Source organism: Mytilus galloprovincialis, chromosome 6 (assembly GCF_965363235.1).
Source record: "Mytilus galloprovincialis chromosome 6, xbMytGall1.hap1.1, whole genome shotgun sequence".
NCBI lineage: Eukaryota > Metazoa > Mollusca > Bivalvia > Mytilida > Mytilidae > Mytilus > Mytilus galloprovincialis.
The window spans coordinates 40,302,209-40,328,199 of NC_134843.1; the positions used below are offsets into that span (position 1 = coordinate 40,302,209).

General features: G+C 35.5%; 1 protein-coding gene across 1 annotated transcript in view; it reads right to left on the bottom strand.

Annotated features, from left to right (window-relative positions):
- LOC143079558 (atrial natriuretic peptide receptor 1-like) overlaps positions 1 to 25,518 on the bottom strand; it is a 171,140-nt gene extending 145,622 nt beyond the window's left edge. Inside the window, exons 1-2 of the mRNA XM_076254967.1 lie at positions 24,888 to 25,518; positions 13,421 to 13,636 (exon numbers count right to left, since the gene is read on the bottom strand). Of these exons, the coding sequence (XP_076111082.1) occupies positions 13,421 to 13,636; positions 24,888 to 25,326 (655 nt within the window). The 5' untranslated portion in view covers positions 25,327 to 25,518. The remainder of the gene's footprint in view (positions 1 to 13,420; positions 13,637 to 24,887) is intronic.
- Between the last annotated feature and the right edge of the window lie 473 nt (positions 25,519 to 25,991).

Consider the following 25,991-nt stretch of genomic DNA (forward strand, 5'->3'; position numbering starts at 1 on the left):
TCGTTGTATCTTGGATTCCATAACCCCCCTTTGAACCCTCTACTGACAAACTCGTACGGGTCTAGGGTATAAGTGCTATGGGCCATTTTAAAGGCAATAAGTACTTCTTCCTCTGGTATCATTGCCCACGTGGAGAATCTCTTTGTTTGGCCAGCCGGCAATAGTTCATTTTCGAATTTGTGATATACCAGGGTACCCCCCTTATCCTTTTCTGACTAACTCGTACGGGTCTAGGGCATAAGTGCTATGGGCCATTTTAGAGGCAATACCAACCTCTACCTCTGGTATAATGGTCGATGTGGAGAATCTCTTAGTTTGGCCAACCGGCAATAGTTCAGTTCGAATTCGTTGTATCTTGGATTCCATAACCCCCCCTTTGAACCCTCTACTGACAAACTCGTACGGGTCTAGGGTATAAGTGCTATGGGCCATTTTAAAGGCAATAAGTACCTCTTCCTCTGGTATCATTGCCCACGTGGAGAATCTCTTCGTTTGGCCAGCCGGCAATAGTTCATTTTCGAATTTGTGATATACCAGGGTAACCCCCCTTATCCTTTTCTGACTAACTCGTACGGGTCTAGGGCATAAGTGCTATTGGCCATTTTAGAGGCAATACCAACCTCTACCTCTGATATCATGGTCGATGTGGAGAATCTCTTAGTTTGGCCAACCGGCAATAGTTCAGTTCGAATTCGTTGTATCTTGGATTCCATATCCCCCCTTTGAACCCTCTACTGACAAACTCGTACGGGTCTAGGGTATAAGTGCTATGGGCCATTTTAAAGGCAATAAGTACCTCTTCCTCTGGTATCATTGCCCACGTGGAGAATCTCTTCGTTTGGCCAGCCGGCAATAGTTCATTTTCGAATTTGTGATATACCAGGGTACCCCCCCTCCCCTTATCCTTTTCTGACTAACTCGTACGGGTCTAGGGCATAAGTGCTATGGGCCATTTTAGAGGCAATACCAACCTCTACCTCTGGTTTAATGGTCGATGTGGAGAATCTCTTAGTTTGGCCAACCGGCAATAGTTCAGTTCGAATTCGTTGTATCTTGGATTCCATAACCCCCCTTTGAACCCTCTACTGACAAACTCGTACGGGTCTAGGGTATAAGTGCTCTGGGCCATTTTAAAGGCAATAAGTACCTCTTCCTCTGGTATCATTGCCCACGTGGAGAATCTCTTTGTTTGGCCAGCCGGCAATAGTTCATTTTCGAATTTGTGATATACCAGGGTACCCCCTTATCCTTTTCTGACTAACTCGTACGGGTCTAGGGCATAAGTGCTATGGGCCATTTTAGAGGCAATACCAACCTCTACCTCTGGTATAATGGTCGAGTTCAGTTCGAATTCGTTGTATCTTGGATTCCATAACCCCCCCTTTGAACCCTCTACTGACAAACTCGTACGGGTCTAGGGTATAAGTGCTATGGGCCATTTTAAAGGCAATAAGTACCTCTTCCTCTGGTATCATTGCCCACGTGGAGAATCTCTTCGTTTGGCCAGCCGGCAATAGTTCATTTTCGAATTTGTGATATACCAGGGTAACCCCCCTTATCCTTTTCTGACTAACTCGTACGGGTCTAGGGCATAAGTGCTATGGGCCATTTTAGAGGCAATACCAACCTCTACCTCTGATATCATGGTCGATGTGGAGAATCTCTTAGTTTGGCCAACCGGCAATAGTTCAGTTCGAATTCGTTGTATCTTGGATTCCATATCCCCCCTTTGAACCCTCTACTGACAAACTCGTACGGGTCTAGGGTATAAGTGCTATGGGCCATTTTAAAGGCAATAAGTACCTCTTCCTCTGGTATCATTGCCCACGTGGAGAATCTCTTTGTTTGGCCAGCCGGCAATAGTTCATTTTCGAATTTGTGATATACCAGGGTACCCCCCCTCCCCTTATCCTTTTCTGACTAACTCGTACGGGTCTAGGGCATAAGTGCTATGGGCCATTTTAGAGGCAATACCAACCTCTACCTCTGGTTTAATGGTCGATGTGGAGAATCTCTTAGTTTGGCCAACCGGCAATAGTTCAGTTCGAATTCGTTGTATCTTGGATTCCATAACCCCCCTTTGAACCCTCTACTGACAAACTCGTACGGGTCTAGGGTATAAGTGCTATGGGCCATTTTAAAGGCAATAAGTACCTCTTCCTCTGGTATCATTGCCCACGTGGAGAATCTCTTTGTTTGGCCAGCCGGCAATAGTTCATTTTCGAATTTGTGATATACCAGGGTACCCCCCTTATCCTTTTCTGACTAACTCGTACGGGTCTAGGGCATAAGTGCTATGGGCCATTTTAGAGGCAATACCAACCTCTACCTCTGGTATAATGGTCGAGTTCAGTTCGAATTCGTTGTATCTTGGATTCCATAACCCCCCCTTTGAACCCTCTACTGACAAACTCGTACGGGTCTAGGGTATAAGTGCTATGGGCCATTTTAAAGGCAATAAGTACCTCTTCCTCTGGTATCATTGCCCACGTGGAGAATCTCTTCGTTTGGCCAGCCGGCAATAGTTCATTTTCGAATTTGTGATATACCAGGGTAACCCCCCTTATCCTTTTCTGACTAACTCGTACGGGTCTAGGGCATAAGTGCTATGGGCCATTTTAGAGGCAATACCAACCTCTACCTCTGATATCATGGTCGATGTGGAGAATCTCTTAGTTTGGCCAACCGGCAATAGTTCAGTTCGAATTCGTTGTATCTTGGATTCCATATCCCCCCTTTGAACCCTCTACTGACAAACTCGTACGGGTCTAGGGTATAAGTGCTATGGGCCATTTTAAAGGCAATAAGTACCTCTTTCTCTGGTATCATTGCCCACGTGGAGAATCTCTTCGTTTGGCCAGCCGGCAATAGTTCATTTTCGAATTTGTGATATACCAGGGTACCCCCCCTCCCCTTATCCTTTTCTGACTAACTCGTACGGGTCTAGGGCATAAGTGCTATGGGCCATTTTAGAGGCAATACCAACCTCTACCTCTGGTTTAATGGTCGATGTGGAGAATCTCTTAGTTTGGCCAACCGGCAATAGTTCAGTTCGAATTCGTTGTATCTTGGATTCCATAACCCCCCTTTGAACCCTCTACTGACAAACTCGTACGGGTCTAGGGTATAAGTGCTATGGGCCATTTTAAAGGCAATAAGTACCTCTTCCTCTGGTATCATTGCCCACGTGGAGAATCTCTTTGTTTGGCCAGCCGGCAATAGTTCATTTTCGAATTTGTGATATACCAGGGTACCCCCCTTATCCTTTTCTGACTAACTCGTACGGGTCTAGGGCATAAGTGCTATGGGCCATTTTAGAGGCAATACCAACCTCTACCTCTGGTATAATGGTCGAGTTCAGTTCGAATTCGTTGTATCTTGGATTCCATAACCCCCCCTTTGAACCCTCTACTGACAAACTCGTACGGGTCTAGGGTATAAGTGCTATGGGCCATTTTAAAGGCAATAAGTACCTCTTCCTCTGGTATCATTGCCCACGTGGAGAATCTCTTCGTTTGGCCAGCCGGCAATAGTTCATTTTCGAATTTGTGATATACCAGGGTAACCCCCCTTATCCTTTTCTGACTAACTCGTACGGGTCTAGGGCATAAGTGCTATGGGCCATTTTAGAGGCAATACCAACCTCTACCTCTGATATCATGGTCGATGTGGAGAATCTCTTAGTTTGGCCAACCGGCAATAGTTCAGTTCGAATTCGTTGTATCTTGGATTCCATATCCCCCCTTTGAACCCTCTACTGACAAACTCGTACGGGTCTAGGGTATAAGTGCTATGGGCCATTTTAAAGGCAATAAGTACCTCTTCCTCTGGTATCATTGCCCACGTGGAGAATCTCTTCGTTTGGCCAGCCGGCAATAGTTCATTTTCGAATTTGTGATATACCAGGGTACCCCCCCTCCCCTTATCCTTTTCTGACTAACTCGTACGGGTCTAGGGCATAAGTGCTATGGGCCATTTTAGAGGCAATACCAACCTCTACCTCTGGTTTAATGGTCGATGTGGAGAATCTCTTAGTTTGGCCAACCGGCAATAGTTCAGTTCGAATTCGTTGTATCTTGGATTCCATAACCCCCCTTTGAACCCTCTACTGACAAACTCGTACGGGTCTAGGGTATAAGTGCTATGGGCCATTTTAAAGGCAATAAGTACCTCTTCCTCTGGTATCATTGCCCACGTGGAGAATCTCTTTGTTTGGCCAGCCGGCAATAGTTCATTTTCGAATTTGTGATATACCAGGGTACCCCCTTATCCTTTTCTGACTAACTCGTACGGGTCTAGGGCATAAGTGCTATGGGCCATTTTAGAGGCAATACCAACCTCTACCTCTGGTATAATGGTCGAGTTCAGTTCGAATTCGTTGTATCTTGGATTCCATAACCCCCCTTTGAACCCTCTACTGACAAACTCTTTCGGGTCTAGGGTATAAGTGCTATGGGCCATTTTAAAGGCAATAAGTACCTCTTCCTCTGGTATCATTGCCCACGTGGAGAATCTCTTCGTTTGGCCAGCCGGCAATAGTTCATTTTCGAATTTGTGATATACCAGGGTAACCCCCCTTATCCTTTTCTGACTAACTCGTACGGGTCTAGGGCATAAGTGCTATGGGCCATTTTAGAGGCAATACCAACCTCTACCTCTGATATCATGGTCGATGTGGAGAATCTCTTAGTTTGGCCAACCGGCAATAGTTCAGTTCGAATTCGTTGTATCTTGGATTCCATATCCCCCCTTTGAACCCTCTACTGACAAACTCGTACGGGTCTAGGGTATAAGTGCTATGGGCCATTTTAAAGGCAATAAGTACCTCTTCCTCTGGTATCATTGCCCACGTGGAGAATCTCTTCGTTTGGCCAGCCGGCAATAGTTCATTTTCGAATTTGTGATATACCAGGGTACCCCCCCTCCCCTTATCCTTTTCTGACTAACTCGTACGGGTCTAGGGCATAAGTGCTATGGGCCATTTTAGAGGCAATACCAACCTCTACCTCTGGTTTAATGGTCGATGTGGAGAATCTCTTAGTTTGGCCAACCGGCAATAGTTCAGTTCGAATTCGTTGTATCTTGGATTCCATAACCCCCCTTTGAACCCTCTACTGACAAACTCGTACGGGTCTAGGGTATAAGTGCTATGGGCCATTTTAAAGGCAATAAGTACCTCTTCCTCTGGTATCATTGCCCACGTGGAGAATCTCTTTGTTTGGCCAGCCGGCAATAGTTCATTTTCGAATTTGTGATATACCAGGGTACCCCCCTTATCCTTTTCTGACTAACTCGTACGGGTCTAGGGCATAAGTGCTATGGGCCATTTTAGAGGCAATACCAACCTCTACCTCTGGTATAATGGTCGAGTTCAGTTCGAATTCGTTGTATCTTGGATTCCATAACCCCCCCTTTGAACCCTCTACTGACAAACTCGTACGGGTCTAGGGTATAAGTGCTATGGGCCATTTTAAAGGCAATAAGTACCTCTTCCTCTGGTATCATTGCCCACGTGGAGAATCTCTTCGTTTGGCCAGCCGGCAATAGTTCATTTTCGAATTTGTGATATACCAGGGTAACCCCCCTTATCCTTTTCTGACTAACTCGTACGGGTCTAGGGCATAAGTGCTATGGGCCATTTTAGAGGCAATACCAACCTCTACCTCTGATATCATGGTCGATGTGGAGAATCTCTTAGTTTGGCCAACCGGCAATAGTTCAGTTCGAATTCGTTGTATCTTGGATTCCATATCCCCCCTTTGAACCCTCTACTGACAAACTCGTACGGGTCTAGGGTATAAGTGCTATGGGCCATTTTAAAGGCAATAAGTACCTCTTCCTCTGGTATCATTGCCCACGTGGAGAATCTCTTCGTTTGGCCAGCCGGCAATAGTTCATTTTCGAATTTGTGATATACCAGGGTAACCCCCCTTATCCTTTTCTGACTAACTCGTACGGGTCTAGGGCATAAGTGCTATGGGCCATTTTAGAGGCAATACCAACCTCTACCTCTGATATCATGGTCGATGTGGAGAATCTCTTAGTTTGGCCAACCGGCAATAGTTCAGTTCGAATTCGTTGTATCTTGGATTCCATATCCCCCCTTTGAACCCTCTACTGACAAACTCGTACGGGTCTAGGGTATAAGTGCTATGGGCCATTTTAAAGGCAATAAGTACCTCTTCCTCTGGTATCATTGCCCACGTGGAGAATCTCTTCGTTTGGCCAGCCGGCAATAGTTCATTTTCGAATTTGTGATATACCAGGGTAACCCCCCTTATCCTTTTCTGACTAACTCGTACGGGTCTAGGGCATAAGTGATATGGGCCATTTTAGAGGCAATAATATGGACTGAATTAAAGATTAAAGACTCTCATTGATCTCCGTAATTTTGAAGAATTATGTCATTGAAATAGTAATTGACAGTTTCTATTTTTCTGTTTATTATATGTCTCCAATTAACTATGTTTCTTGTTTTTCTGATCTTTTTAATTGTGTGATACTATCATATGTATTGTATATTTTAGTTTTAGAATTGGACTATATTTGTAGACAACGAACAGATTATGGAATGCCCATATGACAATTAATTCCATTTAATTACCCTCTATTTAATCATCTTGTTTTAATTATTAAAGTTTACATTGATTCAATAATAACAACATTTTAATGATCATAATTGTTTTGTGTTGTGTGAGGCAATGCAATTAAACTTTTCATTTACTTTCATTTTAAATGACGCGGACCTTACAGAAGACACCTATTGGCTTAATATTTCTTAATTACTTTATATTGCTATAAATAGCATAACCATAATGGATATTGACAGCAAAATTTATTTTATTGTCACAATCTAATAACTACCCAAAACATTTCATCGAACGCGGTTTTGATCTCATGAATATTATTGACGGCTAGCCTCATGAATATTAACGCCGGCTAGATCCACACTAGTGCAAAGAAGACTATGATTGATAGGTTGCATCCCTTTTTCAGCCTCCTTTATATCGTATTCTTTCAGTTTTCATAAACATAGAAATACAGGAGTGACTGTCGTTAGATACACTCGAGACCAACAGTCGAGAAAGGCAAAAACATGGTGGGACACATGAAATAAAGAAGGGAAGGGTCTAAACAAATATAACATATTTCAACTGGACTAATGCAAACATATGAATATTTACTTTTCATTGTGGTAATTTTATGTTTATAAGTTATTTGTCTAAAGTTTTTATCACTGTTTTAAATAGTTTTTCGTCAGAATTCTTTACAGGTATTCTGCAATTGATGCGTAGGTCCCACAGACTAACCTTGTTAATTTAATGAAATTATCATATAAGTCTGAGTCTGGATATTTAGCCTAAAGTAGTATTTCAGTAGCAGATACTGTTAAGTCTTTATCGGAAATTGTTTTTTCGTTAATCATTTACAAATCTTTTGAGACTCATATAATATGTATATCTATTAATATTTTTCCTGTTTTTATAATCTGTTTTACTGACGGGTGTGGTATCGAGATGGATAGCTGAATATGTGCTGTGAACATGGTAAATTACATATGGATTTTATCGAAATTTGTAAAGAAAAATCGTTGAATATTTTGTTAAGTATAGACTCTGCAAGGTTCATATTTCAGTAGAATTTGACAATATTGTCAAAATTTCTTCAGAACATCTTGTTGAGTAGACTATTTCTTCATAAAAAAAAATTCTACTCGATATTTTTTTTATAGTCTGGGTTGTGTTTAAAAATATCTTAAAAATCATATGCTGAAAAAATTGTGGAAATAATTGAAAATTGCTGTTCGTAGATTTAATGACAATATCAACACTATTTTCACGTCATATATGCATGTTGTACATTCTGTAACGAAGTAAACTAATAAATCCCGTTTTATCATTTTTTGTGTGGAAATAACGCTATTATTGAACAGAGTTTTTTTTTTCTACTTAATCATTATAATTAAAAAATAAAAAAATAAAAAACAATCGCTATTGCTATCATGTATGATGCAAGTATATTTTAGACTTACTGCTGTTTTTCTTTCTTTCTTTTTTTTTTTAAAGAAAATCTGAAGAAAAAACTCTATTCCTCCAAAAAAAATTTCTTTGATAAAAATTCATCGACAGCGACATTTAAATCGATGTTCGATACGAATCTTTTACCGGGGATAGGTAACATGGGGGTTGTCTGGTCACTGTAATAGTAACTGGACTTTACAGCTGACTGTGCGGTATGGGCTTTGCTCATTGTTGAAGGCGGTACGGTGATCTATAGCTGTTAATTTATGTGTCGTTTGGTCTTTTGTGAACAGTTGTCTCATTGGCAATCTTATTTCATATATATAGAGAGAGATATTTCGGTCAGATCCTTGAAGATTTTATTTTAATCGTATAGTACTGGTACTAATAACTGAAGTAAATGTTAAATTAAATGTAGTTTTTGGTCGAATGTGAAATTTTTGTAACTATGAGTTCATAAAATTTTGATGGATCGGTTACATCCCTTTTTCGGCATTCTTTAGATCGTACTCATTCAGTTTTAATTTTATAAACTTAGAAATCTAGGAGTAATGGTAGTTAGATTCTGATCACTCCAGACCAGGAGTCGAGAAAGGCAAAAACATGGTGGGACACTTGAAGAGAAAAAAAAAGTCTGAAACAGACGTAAGATATTTCAACTGAACTAATGCAACAATATGCATATTTACTTTTCATTGTGGTAATTTTAATCATTTGTGTGTATTTGACTTCAGTTCGTGTTATTGTTTTAAATGAGTTTTTTGTTTGAATTGTTAACAGATATTCTACAATCGACACGGCTTACCACCAGACTAATTAATTTAATGAAATTATCAAGTATGAGTCTGGATATTTAGCCCGAAGTAGTATTTTAGTAGCAGATACTGTTCAGTCTTTATCACAGAATATGTTATCGTTAATCAAATCTTTGGAGACATAATATATTTCTGAAACTTTATCTAGATTACAAAATTGTTTGGACAATTTAATGAATTATTATAATAAATGGAAGTTAACATGAAAAAAACAAAGTGGTTATTTTTAATAACACAGGAAGGATATCAAAGGAAAAATCACATTTGATAGCCAGCTTATTAATAATTAGAAAACATATAATGACCTTGGTATTATATTCACTGCTTATGGCAGATTTACAGCTGTTAAGTTTAATCTATCAATAATGCATTTAAAACATTTTTCAAATGGTGTGGTCACGTTTCTCCAACATTTGGTAATTAGACTAAAACAACATTAGGGATTATGGGGTCCTCTTAAGGACTGGATCTTGATATCTTCCTGTAATTCACCTGTTCTTGACCAAAATATTGTTAAAAAAGGTATATTTTTTTTTAAAGATATATATATTTTCTAATAGTCTCCCAAAATTGTAAAAGTCCATATAGTCTAACACAGTGATGTATTTTTTTATTTTATATAGAAAAAAGATGTGCATGGTATGATAGACAATGAGACAACTCTCTACAAGAGACCAAATGAAACAGAAGTTAACAATTATATATAAAAAAGAAGATGTGGTATGATTGCCAATGAGACAACTATTCACAAGAGACCAAATTACACTGACACTAACAAATATAGATCACCGTACGGCCTTCAACAATCAGCAAAGTCATACCGCATAGTCAGCTTTAAAAGGACCCGAGATAACAAATGTTTAACAATTCAAACGAGAAAACAAACGGCCTAATTTATGTACAATATAATGAATGAAAAACGAATATATTACACAGCAACGACAACCACCGAATTACAGGCTCCAACACTCCCCCTTATCTTGAGACATTAGTGCAACAGAACAATAAAAAAAACTGTACAAAAACATACATAAACAAGCAACAAATAATCTAAGACTAAATTATCAATCACTACACGTCCAGTATCCGTTACCATACGGCCGGAAGCATTTTTTTGTTTTTTTTTTTTCATAATTTTGTTCTCTATTTTTCATAATAATGTATTATAGATTACAATGTTGCGACCTTGAATAAAAATTAAATTAACATTTTATATTTTGAGAGCTATTATGAATTTATATATCTTGAGCCATTACTGTTACATGTATATAAAAGTACAAAACGCAGCTTATTATCACCGATACAGTTTATTCAAAATTCTTAGTCAACTTGCATTAATTGTCCAAAGCTTAAGTAACAAATCGAAAATACTAGTACATGTAGTAGTGCACAATATTTACCAAGCCAGTTCCCACAGTTAAACACTATATAGATCACGACGCAATGTGATGTACCCAATTTGTATCAGCTCCGTTTTCGTTGAAAAAGTGGGACAGATAGCTTTTGGTGACTTTTTACATAAATAAAACTTGGCTGTTTTGCATCGGTTTAGATTTTAACATCTACATGTAACACAAATACAAAAATATATCAAGAAATAGAATAAATTACTAAAATGAGGTAGTCAGTGAACATTTCGATTTTTCATGTTACTTCTAATAAAAAAAAAAATCTTTTAAAAAAAATAGTTTCGATTATTTCTTCATAATTTTTTATGAAATTTTCAGTTTGATTAGAATTTCCCTTGTTTATTTAAGGATTTTTTTTGTTGAATAACCTTTTTAATTTTGTTAATCAAATACGGATGAAAATAATTACGTAACCGTAAAATACTCGATCAAAAATATATGTTTTGTTAATGTTTTGATATAAATATGTTTTAACAATATCCCTTTTTACAATATTTTAGTTAAGACCTGATAAAGGTGAATTACATGTAATTATCACGCTGTCAGTCCTTATGAGGATCTCCTAATCCCTTATGTTGTTTTAGTCTAAATTAAATGATCAAATGTTGGAGAAACGTGACTAAACCTTTGAAATTAACTATAGGTCACACCGTACGGCATTCAACTACGATCAAAGCCCATACCGCATGGTCAGCTATCGAAGGCCTTGTTGGTGAAACGTATTCATGGGGGAAAGCCCTACTAATTTAGTACATGGTGTATATACTAGTCGATAGTTTATTATAAGATCTTATTCACTAATGCAGAAACCCTATTAAGGTTCATCATAACAAATGGACAAATATGACTGTATTTTCACCCCAAAAACTTACCTGTGCTGTTTGGCATTCTAAACTAGATTTTATAAATTGTAAATGGTTGTCCGTCTAATCTAAAACAGCTGGGATGTAAAATAGTTATCCCATTCGGACTTGGTGTGTCAGTGTTAGATCACCCTCTGGCCTCCGACCATCGGGGCCTACTTCGATTTGTCCAACTCGGGTAAGTAGAGTCTATCGAGTTTACTCGACTGACAACTGAACCCCCCGAGTTTGACCTTTCGAACCTACCCGAGTTAACTCGACATCAACCCTGGGTCGGGGCAGGTTTAGTCGAGTTTCAAGATGGCGTCAAGTAGTTGCAACAAATAAAAGTGATACAAATAAACTGGTATTTGACAAAATACAGCCGAAGAATAAAGCTGACAAGGGGAATTTAGTATTGCCTGTATTTCGGAATCAGCCAATATTGTTCATGTGTATATCAGCTGTCGATGGTGGTTAGAAATAAAATAGAATTTTTTTTTTTCTTTGAACGATTTTTTTTCTCAACTTTTTTTGAACTCACTAACAAACTATTTTTCAAAAGCAAACAGGATCAGGACTTTTTTTTGTGAAACACTATGTAATATTTTTTTATTTTAATGTTCAGCAGAAACAATTTTTTCACTTCCCTTATAATAGTCAACTCGATGGAAGAGTTTTGACTTCGATTCGGAACGGTTGCGCACATGCGCATTAGCACTGACCTTTCAACTAGAGTTAACCCGAGTTGGACGAATCGAAGTAGGCCCGGGGTGATCTTACACTGACACACCGCGTCCTTGTGGGATAACTATTAAATACAAACCAGTGTTTACCTGAGGGAGCATCTCAAAGTTGTACCACAACTTAGTCAATTTTCACACCTTAAGCATGAAGGGAAAGAAATGGCCATCAAAATCCAAAAGAGATTTTATCTTTCTGAAACACAAAATGCATTTAACTTTTATATATCTAGTGGGTGCTGGGCCTTAAAACGTTTCCAAGATGACAGGTAAGTCTGTACTCAGAGTAGTTTTTGAGGTGAAAATACGGCCATATTTGTCCATTTGATATGATGAACCTTAATATTCTAAAATCATAATTACATTGTGTTCCCTATTAGAACTACATGTATATACATAAGATTGAGAAAGGAATGTATGTCTAAACAAGTAAAAATTGATGACAATAAAGCTAGTCTAAGAGCCCAATATAATTCACATTTATCATATATTTAGTAGTAAATACAGAAGTTTCGAATATTTCATAAATAGCTTGCGGTTTAATCGATATCGCAGAACTTTGATGCGCACCCTTTATCACACCCTTGCCCTTCACCACACCCTTTACATGTATCACACCCTACTCATTTTTTTTTTTTCATTTTTACATACAGTCCGTTTTAATCTATGCAAGTTTCTCGAAGAAATATTTTCCTCAAAATGGGTCCTAAATGAACGGTTATTCGGGGACGACGCAATTTATTGAATGACAAACGTCTAGTTTTCATATTTTCTGGCACACTAAATGCAACTATAAAAAGGAACTCAATGAAATACAATACAATGCACACACAAAATACAATAAACAAAATATTTTTTAAAACAACAGGACGCAAATTGTAAGGTAACCCAGCTGCTTCGAATGAGTAATTGAGCAGTTATTTTGAAGCTTTTAAAACAAGACAAAAGTAGAACTGAAGGTAACTCATGTGCTAGGGATCAGAAAGCAGTTCATATATATACTCTCCTGTTTAAATATATGATAAAGCGTATAAAACAGGGCAAATTCCATATCAAATGCCGTATCACCCTCGACCAATATCATCCCTCAGGTCTTAAGGCCCTCGGGATTATTCGGCATATGATACGGATTTCGCCATGTATTATTCTCTATTATCAAAATTTGCATGTATATAATTAATTTGTTCTTTGATAATCATTGCTGTTGCAAACAATTTTGGTATCTTTAGAACTTTTACTAGATTAAAAAAAAAACGCATTAATTGGTGTTTGTAATCGAGGTTTTACCTCACTTAAAACGTTGTTTTTTTCTTAATGTGCAGACATTCATTCTCATTTAAATGTTTACCAGTGGAGTGGTTTATGCTTTTCAAACACCTTCCTCCAAGCAATATAGTTCACTCTTAACTTTTCAAATAAAGGAAAGCCCCTAGAGTGAAATAAATTCAATGCAAATGGAAACCAACATTTTTATTAACTTTCACTGATGTTGCCGTACTAGGCTCCAAAATGTATCATACGAGTCATTGCATAATAAATATTTAGTATCATATCTGTTGTCTGAGTATGAATTCTACCTTAGAATCTTACCTCGAGCATGAAGGTTGGCTTCGGTAAGAAGACTTTTGTGTTGATTGTTCAAAGTTGCTTTCCTAAATGGAATATCTACTGGCCTTGGTAGATCCCCGTCAGCTTTGAAATCTCGCGCTAAACTGTTTCCCGCCAAATTGAAAAAGACGTAGTCTGTGTCATACAGAATGACAATGTGTTTCCAAGAATACTCCTCTAATATCTTCTTAACTGACACTTGAAGGGAAAAAAGAAAAAAAAAATTATATGCGTTATGTATTTGTAATAAATATTAACGTGGCTGCTGTTCAGTCGTTGTCGTTTATTAATGTGGATGATAAGTGTTTCTCGTTTCTCGTTTTTTACCCTGATATGTTAGACTGTTGGTTTTCCTGTTTGAATGGTTTTACACTTTAGTAATTTTTTGGGACCTTTAATTATAGCTTGCTGTTTAGTGTAGACCAAGGGTCCGTTTTGAAGACCGTGCTTTTACCTATTTTGGTTTTCTTTTACAAATTGTGACTTAGTTAGAGAGATGTCTCATTGGCACCCATTGTTATGATATTGTAATTATTATGTTTATTTATGTTGGCCTATGATATTGTTATGATATTGTAATTATTATGTTTATTTATGTTGGCCTAATTTGTGTTGTATGGCCTGATAGTTGTTTACCAAATAATCTTATAACTGTGCAGTTTAGGAATCACTGGAACAATCACAGAATGATTGGAACTTTCTAGAATGATCCTTGTAAAAGATGCGTAATTTAAACTTCTACGTTATTCCAGAAACTTCCGTTGTAACTTTCCAGGATTTTCCACAATGTTCCATTATAGAGTGTTCTAGAATTTTCCATGACAACACTATATATACAGACACTAAAGTTAAACTCTCATAATTAAACTTGGACATAGACATTGATAGACATTAGTATTCACAGCATTTGGATTGACACTTTTATTCTACAAACAACATCATACTGGATTGTGACATTAGTAGTGAACGTAATATTCAAATTGGATTCCGAAAGATTTCCGGATACAGATAAAGATAACTGATTGGACTCATATTTTGACAGTTAAGTTAACAGTAATATTTGTGTAATACCTTTTGTAAACTTTTGTATATTAAATATTGTTAAATTTTATTATTGATTTGTGTCTTTTGTTGGCTACAATTTAAAGGCGATTTCTGGCCGTAACAGAAATTGGGGGCTCGTCCGGGATCTTAAAATATTATATTCAAAATTTGTTTAGTATTTTTTTTATTACTAGCCAACAAAATTCTACAAAATGGCATTTGATGCTGGTAAATTTTTGAAAACGCCAGACCTGGAGAGTTTTGATAATTTAAAGAAAGAGGAATTAGTGTTGCTTGCTTAAGAACTGAAATTAGTTTTTAAAGTATCTATGAGAAAACAAATTATAAAAAAATTTGGTTATAGACAAATTAGTTGACGCAGAAATTTTAGGTGAAGAGGCTCTTGAACTTAAGGTCGAAAATATTGACGCCTTTAAATTAAAACAGCTTGAATTAGAACATGAACTCAAACTAAAAGAACTGGAAATGAATTTGAAGGAGATGGAGAAAAGAAAAGAAGATGAATTTAAATTAAAACAGGCAGAACTGGAAATGAAGGAAAGGTTAGAAATGGAGAAAAAAGAAAAAGAAGATGAATTTAAATTAAAAGAACTTGAAATGAGAGAAAGGCTAGAGATGGAAAAACTGAAAATTGAAATGGTCAAAGAAGAAAGCAACACTAAAGTCCAGTCGAAATCAGATTATTTTTATGCAGCAAAAAATATACGTTTGGTTCCGAAATTTTGTGAAAAAACAGTTGATAAATATTTTCCACAGTTTGAGAAAATTGCTAATAATTTGAAATGGCCAATGCCGTATTGGACTACGATGCTGCAAAGTGTTTTTGAGGGTAAGGCAGCTGAAATATACTCCGCACTTCCATCAGAAAAAAGTTCTGATTATGACACTGTGAAACAGGAAATTTTGAAAGCCTATGAGCTAGTACCAGAAGCATATAGACAGAAATTTAGATCTTATAAAAAGTTTGATTCGCAAACCTATGTGGAATTTGCTCGGGAAAAAGAAGATCTATTTGATAAATGGCTTACTTCAAAGAAAACAAAAAACAATTTTGATCAACTAAGACAATTGATGTTATTAGAAGAGTTTAAACAATGTGTTCATTCAGAATTAAAAACACATTTAGACGACAAAACTGTTGAGTCAATACATGATGCGGCTGTAATTTCAGATAATTATACTCTTTCACATAAAAGAAGTTTCAAGAGTCAAAATGTTAATACTTCCAGTGGAAATTACAAAAATCAAAGCACTGAGCGTACTGATAGTAAGCCTGTTCCACAGAATAAGAGTCAGTCCAGTTATAATATGTCTAGTCCAAAATTTGATACTTTTGAGAAGAAGTCACTGACTTGTGCTTATTGTAAGAAGATTGGTCACCTGATGGCTGATTGTTTTAGACTCCAGAAGAAGAATGAACGAGATAATAAGCCGAAGACCAGTGCTTGTACGACACCTTATATTACAAGTACATTGGAATGTCCTGCGAGTCAGGCTTTTAAGTCCAGTTTTTGTGATTATATGGAGGAATATAAACCCTTTATGTCTGATGGGTTTGTTGCTATTGTTGATGATACCACTCTTCAGCCTATTAAAATTTTACGGGACACTGGAGCTTCTCAGTCTTTATTGTTAGAAGGTGTGTTGCCTTTGTCCGAGAAGACTTCTGTTGGTGCCTCCGTTTTGTTACAAGGTGTAGAGTTGGGTTGTATAGATGTTCCTCTCCATCGTATTTATCTGAAGTCAGATTTAATAATTGGACCAGTTATTGTGGGTGTTCGTCCTAATCTCCCTGTTGAGGGTGTTACATTATTGCTAGGAAATGATCTAGCTAGGAACAAAGTGGTTGCTGAACCAATTGTTACCAGTGAACCAGTGGTGGATGTTAAATTACCTGAAGATGATGCTGAATTGTATCCAGCTTGTGTTGTCACTAGGGCGATGGCTAGAAAACAACAAGATGAGGATTTGCAAGAAAACCAGTTTGATTACATGGACCTTTCTGACACTTTCCTAACAGACATTGAAGGTCCTGGTAGCTCAGAAAAGGCCATAATAAGATCACCTAATGTTAACAAGAACGTAATTATGCCATGGCCAGACCTAAACAGCCATTCATTAAACAGAAAGAACTTTTTGGAAGAACAAAATAAAGACCCTGAGGTTCTTCAGCTCTGCAAGAGGGCTCAACCAAAGAAGGAAGTAGACAAAGTGGCCGAATGCTATTACCATCAGGACGGCATTTTAATGAGGAAGTGGAGGCCTCCTGATGCTACCCCAGAGGAGGAATGGAGAGTGGTATACCAAGTGGTGGTGCCTAAAGTTTATAGGCAAGAAATTATTGGTCTTGCCCATGACACCCCCTTGTCTGGACACTTAGGTATAAGGAAGACTTGCCTTAAGATCTTGCAGCATTTCTACTGGCCCAGACTTCGAAATGATGTCGCAGAATACTGCAAATCATGCCATATATGCCAAGTTGTTGGTAAGCCTAACCAGAAAATACCACCAGCACCACTTCTGCCTATTCCAGCCTTTGACGAACCTTTCAGCAGAGTTTTAATTGACTGCGTTGGACCTTTACCAAAGACCAAAACTGGAAATGCGTATTTATTGACAATCATGTGTACATCCACTCGCTTTCCTGAAGCTATTCCGCTCAGAAATATCAAGACACCTACTATCGTCAAAGCTTTGATCAAATTTTTCACATTAGTAGGACTTCCTAAGTCTATACAGTCCGACCAGGGATCAAATTTCATGTCAGGTTTATTCCAGCAAGTCGTGTACCAGTTAGGGATTGCTCAGTATAGATCAAGTGCGTACCATCCAGAATCTCAAGGTGCCTTAGAACGTTTTCATCAAACATTGAAGAACATGATTAGAACTTTTTGTCTTCAATTTGATAGAGACTGGGATGATGGAGTTCACTTTTTACTTTTTGCAGTCCGAGAGGCTGTTCAAGAATCCCTTGGATTTAGTCCTTTTGAGTTGGTATTTGGCCATACTGTAAGGGGACCGTTAAACTTGATTAAGGAAAAGTGGCTTACTGAACATACTGACTTGAATCTTTTAGACTATGTATCTAGATTTAAAGAAAAATTGTATACTGCTTGTCAAATTGCTCAGAAAAACTTAAAAAATGTACAGAGCAAGATGGTATGATAAAGATGCCAGGGATAGAGTATTTGAGCCTGGTGATAAGGTACTTGTATTTTTGCCAGTCCCTGGACATCCTTTACAGGCTAAATATTGTGGTCCTTATACAATAGAGAGTAAAATCAATGATTTGAATTATATTGTAAAAACTCCAGGTCGGCGTAAACAAAACAGAGTGTGTCATATTAATATGTTAAAACCATATTTTGAGCGTACTAATGAATGTGAGAGTAAACCAGTTGCCACTTTAGGCATGGTTAAATTTGAGAACAATCATGACAAACCAGATGTAATTGAACCACCTTTTAGTTCTAAAACTATCGAAGAGACAGTTAGATTGAAAAATTCAGAAATTTTGTCAAATTTAGACTCAAAACTTGCACATCTGTCTTTTGATCGTAGAGAAGAAATAAAAACTTTGGTATTTTCTTTTAAAAATCTTTTTCCAGATGTGCCAAACAAAACTACTGCTGTTTGTCATGATGTTGATGTAGGAGATGCTTCTCCAATTAAGCAACATCCTTACCGGCTCAGTCCACTCAAACTTGAAGCTATGAGAAAAGAAATTAAATATATGCTTGACAATGATATTATTGAGCCGAGTAACAGCGAATGGAGCTCTCCTTGTCTCCTTGTGCCAAAACCAGATAAAACCTTCCGTTTCGTGACTGATTTCAGAAAAGTAAATTCAGTCTCAAAATCTGATTCCTATCCAATTCCAAGGATAGACGATTGTATTGATAACATTGGTCAAGCAAAATTTGTGAGCAAATTTGATTTGTTGAAAGGTTATTGGCAAGTTCCATTGACACAGAGAGCTCGTGAAATACCAGGTTTTGTTACACCAGATGGCTTATTTCAATTTACTGTAATGCCATTTGGCATGAAAAGTGCTCCAGCTACATTTCAAAGAATGATCAATAATGTTATAAAAGATTTAGACTGTTGTTATGCTTATATTGATGATCTTATTGTATGTAGTGATAGCTGGGAACAGCATTTAACACATTTATATGATACTTTTGATAGATTGTCAAAATCAAATTTGACTGTTAATCTTGGTAAAAGTGAATTTTGTCAGGCCACTGTTGATTATTTAGGGCATACAGTTGGCCAAGGTCAAGTGAAACCTATTATGGCTAAAGTGGAAGCTATTTCCAAATTTCCTCCTCCTACTAATAGAAAACAACTTATGAGATATTTAGGCATGATTGGATTTTACAGAAAATTTTGTTCAAATTTTGCTACTGTTGTTCAACCATTGACTCATCTTTTACGGAAAGATTCTAAATTTATCTGGAGCGGAAATTGTCAAAAAGCTTTTGAAAATAGCAAATCACTTTTAATTAATAGTCCAGTTCTGATTACTCCAGACTTTGAAAAACAATTTAAACTTGCCGTTGATGCAAGCGATGTAGGAATAGGAGCTGTTTTATATCAAGAGACAGATGATAATGTTGAAAAACCTATATCATATTTTTCTAAGAAATTAGATAAACATCAGAAAAATTATTCAACTATTGAAAAAGAGTGTTTTGCAATGTTGTCAGCACTTCAACATTTTGATGTATATTTTAATCCCACTGTATATCCTATTCTTGTTTATACTGATCATAATCCTCTCACCTTCATGCATAAAATGAGAAACAAGAATCAGAGGTTGACTAGGAGGAGTTTATTGTTACAGGAATATGATGTAATTGTAAAACATATTAAGGGTAAAGATAATGTAATAGCTGATGCTTTATCTAGAGCTTATTAAATCACTTTGTATATATTATGTATTTTTGTTCATATTATTCATGATAAGTTTTTGTTACACTAAAACTTCTTTTAAGGGGGGAGGTGTTATGATATTGTAATTATTATGTTTATTTATGTTGGCCTAATTTGTGTTGTATGGCCTGATAGTTGTTTACCAAATAATCTTATAACTGTGCAGTTTAGGAATCACTGGAACAATCACAGAATGATTGGAACTTTCTAGAATGATCCTTGTAAAAGATGCGTAATTTAAACTTCTACGTTATTCCAGAAACTTCCGTTGTAACTTTCCAGGATTTTCCACAATGTTCCATTATAGAGTGTTCTAGAATTTTCCATGACAACACTATATATACAGACACTAAAGTTAAACTCTCATAATTAAACTTGGACATAGACATTGATAGACATTAGTATTCACAGCATTTGGATTGACACTTTTATTCTACAAACAACATCATACTGGATTGTGACATTAGTAGTGAACGTAATATTCAAATTGGATTCCGAAAGATTTCCGGATACAGATAACGATAACTGATTGGACTCATATTTTGACAGTTAAGTTAACAGTAATATTTGTGTAATACCTTTTGTAAACTTTTGTATATTAAATATTGTTAAATTTTATTATTGATTTGTGTCTTTTGTTGGCTACAATTTAAAGGCGATTTCTGGCCGTAACAGAAATACCACATCTTATATCTATTTACATGTACATGTATATAGGAATACATTATATCAAGAATATGGCAGATCAATGATGAATATAATTGATTGATGGTTGATTAACGTCCAATGGCAAATATGTCATGCATGTTCTTGACAAGTGATGAATATATACTAACAGTTAGAGATTGAAATTGAATTTTAGGTTTTCTAGTTGTATTAATGCTCCCGTTTGTTTCAATACTTAAATATTTAAGAAACTTGTATTTTTCAATTAGGTTTGATGAAATTTTAAATACTTAACTAAAATAACTTTTGAAAAGTGTCCCCTGATGAAAATTCTATTTACATCACTGATCGTCACTGCCGATCGAGATGATTGTTTTAAAGGAGTGAAATTAACATGCACATGAGTAAATACATGTATTTTACATGTTTAAAAAGAATCATTTTAGTTTTATGTTTATGAAATACCATATAAAAAAGAAGATATGGTATGATTGCCAATGAGACAACTGTCCACAAGAGACCAACATGACACAGAAATTAACAACAATAGGTCACCGTACGGCCTTAATCAATGAGCAAAGCCCATACCGCATAGTCATCTATAAAAGGCCCCGAAATGACAATGTTAAACAATTCAAACGAGAAAACTAACGGCCTTATTTATATATAAAAAAAGATTAACGAAAAACAAATATGTACAATGTAACATGATATTCAAATTGATTAATATTCGATTTGATTTTTGTAATTAATACTTCTAGGAGGAGATCAGTTCACGCTTATTCTCTTTGAACACTATAACTAAGGTATACATTGTACATACGATACTTTGTTTATAAATTGGTTATCATGACATGTAATATTATACCATATTTCATCTCCTGTGTATATTATATAAATATAGAAATGCAAGAGTGCATAAATGTCATATGTATTTCGGGGTCTTCATATTGGATCTAGGCCCATATACTTGTCAAACATAGCGCATTGGTAGGGACAATGAACCAAGCCGTGTGCCCAAATTACAATGACGTCATTAATCTTGATGTCTTGATTCATTTGAATCTTCTTTTTATCCAGAGGGGCTATGCATGAGCTAAACTTTCCTATCAGGGTCAGCACGGGACATTTACGTTTTTTACATTTGTGATTTTTTAGATGGACATTTGCACTTCAAATTGTAGGAATTATGCGCCTGGTCTAGAGTATATTTGTGCTTCAGCAACATAATTTAATTTTGGATGTAACGCATCTTCTGATTGGCTGACGTTATTTTGTTATGAGCCCATAGACATAATTCAGTCATGTGACCGTGACGTCATCAACGTTTTTTCATGGTTTTCTACGGTTTAAAATGGAATTTAGAATTAAATTATAAGAAATTACTGGAATATTTTTTCTGTCTATAAAGAAATAACATAAAAAATGTGGTGCACACTGTTAAATAACCCGCTACGCGCGTTATTCAGTGTGCACCACATTTTTAATGTTATTTCTTCATAGACAGAAAAAATATTACAGTCATTCCTTAAATAACAATTTAGTGTTAGTGCTTGAGGTTAGTGCTTTATATTTTTGCTCCTCGTTCATCCGGGCTGCTAGAAATTTTAATGTAACCATTTTCCTACATTACATGTAAATTTTGAATTCTAATGATTGAATCATGCTCGTGTAAAACGACAAATATTTCATCGGGTAAAAATAAATTCTCATTAAAACTATGACTCTTTCATTTAAGTGCATCCGTCAAATATATATATGACAGTTCTTGTCCATTCGTTTTTGATTTTGTCATGTGATTATGGACTTTCCGAATTGATTTTCCTCTAAGTTCAGTATTTTTGTGATTTTACTTTTTTCTATTGGCCAACGACATTCAGATGAAATAAGAAAAACATAGTTTCTAATTTACGCACGACAAAAACTAACGTTTCTATTAAAGGGAACCAATTGAACTTTTTATATGAATTTATAAAATTCTCAATTGGTTTTGATGTAACGTCATCGACAATATCGTGATTTTACACAATATAGTGTAACGTGAATGGAATAACCCTCAGTCAGATATAATAGTTCACATGTGAAATCACCAGTTGTATTTCAAGTTTTTATTTCATGTTATGTGTGAAATTATCGGTTTTATTTCACAGAGAAATCTCGGTATTGTATTGCAATCAGTGTAATTAATTAAAGTTGTTTTTTTGAAATCTAATTGTAAATAAAAATATTTGTTCTCTATTATGTGGGCTTAAGTATATCTTCTAAACATTGAATGCATGAATACTTTATTGCAAAAAGCATGTATATTCTACAGCAACGAAAAACATATTTACAACATGACAAATGATAAACAGCAGAGATCAATACATATAAACCATTTCAAGAAAGCAAAAAACATTTAGTAAGTAAACGTTATACTATCTTTTTGAAACTGGGTAATGAAATCAAAACAATGTGTATTCTGGCTGGTCATTATGCGCATGCGTATGCGATTTAGATACGCCTACATATCAATTTTATATTTATGACTTTAAAAAGATAAGAACAGCACACGCAGCCTCGCATTTATACATTTTTCAATGTTCTATTGTTTGCTCTTGTTTTCCAGTAGAACTATGTTTAATTTTTATCCATCCCATGTTCCTTTCTTTTACATTTATCCATTTTAATCTAACTTATACTGATAAAGAGTCAACCGGTTTTTTTTTTTGTCCAGGAATCCATGGAATAATTGTATGGGTGTATAATTTAACACAAGAGCTTTGTAAATCTTTTTTCTTTTGTATATGTAAATAAAGTTTCATATAAATCGTACTGGCACTCATAACAAGAGAATTATTTGTTATGCTCTATATCAGATATGAATAAGTACTATTTTAAACACATACAATATTTTCTTATTTAAAAAAAATGAAGAATTAAAAATCATTAAAAAGATCCATAAAAGACAAAGACAAATAGTTTTAACTTCTTAAAAATTACAACCATAGATTGAGCCCGAAAGAAAACACGAAGAAACATTCATGGTTTCGTTCCATCCTTAGTTCAAAATCGATTGCTTTCTGAATTAGAATAAAAACAGTATTTGTTGTTTGACGTTTATGTTGTCTCAAGAGGAAAACATACCCTTAAGCCTTACGGTACATTTGTGTTTGCTAGATTCGCATACACATGTAATGCTGTTGTCTCAAAGATGACATAAGCAGTTACATTTGAAGCCACCTAGCTTGATGTTCCTTATGTCAGTAACAAAATATTTTTTTTAATTTTTGTGATTGCTCTGATAGCTTTTGATGAAATGCGCATAGAACTTATTAAAAATTTCAGTACTTGTCATACATGTATGTTAACTTTTTACTAAGAAATTCGTATTCAAACATTCGCAGAAAGACAGTCAAAATTTTAATAGAATTTTTGCGAAAAATTTCAAACTACTAAAGGTTATTTTAGCGCCAACAATACAGTTTGATTATGTTGTACTGTTACGAGAGGAGTAAGCGCCGCGAAATAAGTTAAACACCGCTATATATTACGTATGTGCTTTTCCCTTCAGAAGTCCATAAAAGTTAAAGGATTTGCTTTTCGTAAATCGTTTTATTATAAATCAGGCCGTAATTTTTCTATTTAGACATAGAATTGTTTCATAATTTCCACGACATGGCCTTTTATAACTAATTATAAGATATGGGCTTCTCTCGTTGTTAAAGACCGTACGGTTGCCTATAAATTGTTACATCCACTTCAATGAATTTTTTTGGTGGGTAGTTGTCGCATTGACAATCAAACCACATCTCCATATTTTTAGAAAGTGTTCCGATTTGTAGAATGTATTTGAATGAATTTGAAATTTCAATATTGTGCTGCTTAGACATTAAAAATGAGTATTCCACAATGTTTCCTCAATGTTTGTATAAACGGGTAGGGAATTGGTTATTTACTTTCACTGAAGTCAACATTATTATAGTTTTTGCTAAACGAGTTTAAAAATGTGGCGCTAGAATAGGTCATGCTTTACCGATAAAATGAGTTAAACTTTAGCGTTAAATTGCGTATACTTTAATTGGTGGTAAAATGGCTTATGCTTTGATTCAATTTAAAACGTCCGTTCTGTTTCTCTTAAAATGTCCTCCGACAAAAATATGCGGCTAACACTTTTAAAATAAGTAGATAATGCTTATTCCTGGATTAAAAATTATCAATTAACACTACATTGATGAACTTTTTGTGCAAAAATATCGGAAACCTGAAAGTCATTGTTCTTGCTTTAAGAAGTGTTTAAACGATATGTATTTAGAAAGAACCTCTCAAATAAAATATAATATATATACATGTACGTGAATTAACCAACTAGCTATAGTTAGAAAACAACCAAAGTTTATTTTACAACTTTTTCTAAGAGAACTGTTGCGATAAAAAAAAATTGTGTGTTGGTGTCAAAATTTGAGAAGACTGAAAAGGAAGCCAATATATAGTTCAAGTCTTAAATGTGTGTATTTTTAAGAAAATAACAAGAAGTACATGTAAATAAAAATTGGTATTAGAATACTTTATTGAGATTAAGAATACTTAAAGGTAATCATATTTTTGTTTAGGGGCCAGCTAAAGCACGCCTCCGTGTGCGGGATTTTCTCGCTATATTGAAAAACCATTGGCGGCCTTCGGCTGTTTTATGATAATGGGTCGGATTGTTGTCTCTTTGAAACATTCCCCATTTCCATTCTCAATTTTATTAACAACTATTTTTGCAATAAAATATTATAAGTTAAAAAAAAAAAATACTTACCAGATAATTTATCCAAGTTATATGACATCCGAGTGAAAGTTGTATACATATCTTTCTGTTTCCGAATAACTAAATCACCAACTCCGCTTATCATTGGCATTTCTAAGTACTGGGCCAAACGACCGGCTGCTTCTATTGTCTCCGAACATGCCGGGCCTATCACTGCTTTCACGTTTTCTATGTAATAGAGTTCTGATAAATAACCAATCACTGTTTGTTTGGGACAGTTTCCAGTATAGTTACGTACTATCACATCGTATTTGACTCCGTACTCGGCTTCGGCTCGCTCAAATGCAATATCTAAAGCTGGCCCAACCCGACGGTGATCGAAAGGTTCCGGAGCGCTTGTCATTAACAAAACGCCTATTTTGACCGTTGTAGTTTCTTCAGATTTTCGTACAAAAACGCTAAATAAAATTAAACTTAAGAAATATCTCATCGTGTAAATTGTCTACACTTTCCATGAATCAATCAAAAGTCACTAACGTGCTCTCTGGTTTATTTTCGTTGTATATCACAAATATCATATGAAACAACAAATTAATACCGAACATAAAAAATATTAATTACAAAACCACGTATATCGATATTCACATTAATTGTTCTCGGTTTTGAAACGCTGCTTTATTGGAAAGTAACGAGAAACCAGATGTCAATTAATATCCAAATAATATTTTTCATAATGTCTTACCGTAAAATGATGAAAAAGTGTAATGAAATAGTAGATTGTCGTTTAATTTGTCACTAATTCTTGTCAACATAATTATTTTCATGGTTGTTGCTCGCTCTGCTACGAAAAGTAATTTTATTTTTCACAGTGAATCTTTCAACTTAATGATCTGATCTGTGTGTTTCATTAACGTGATCGATATTACGTATTATGTACAATTGAACAGATTACATACGAAATAACTGTAAATTACTTAATATTAAATGCATTAATTCTTTTCTTTGAATTAAAGAAACAAATCGCTTAATTATAAATTCATTTTTTTTTACACAGATTATTTTTTCATTTTTTTCTTTTCCTTCAAATTTCCTAGAAAAAAGAAATAACGTGATTTTGAAATAGTAAATGTTATTTCAGCCTTAAAAAAAGTTTGT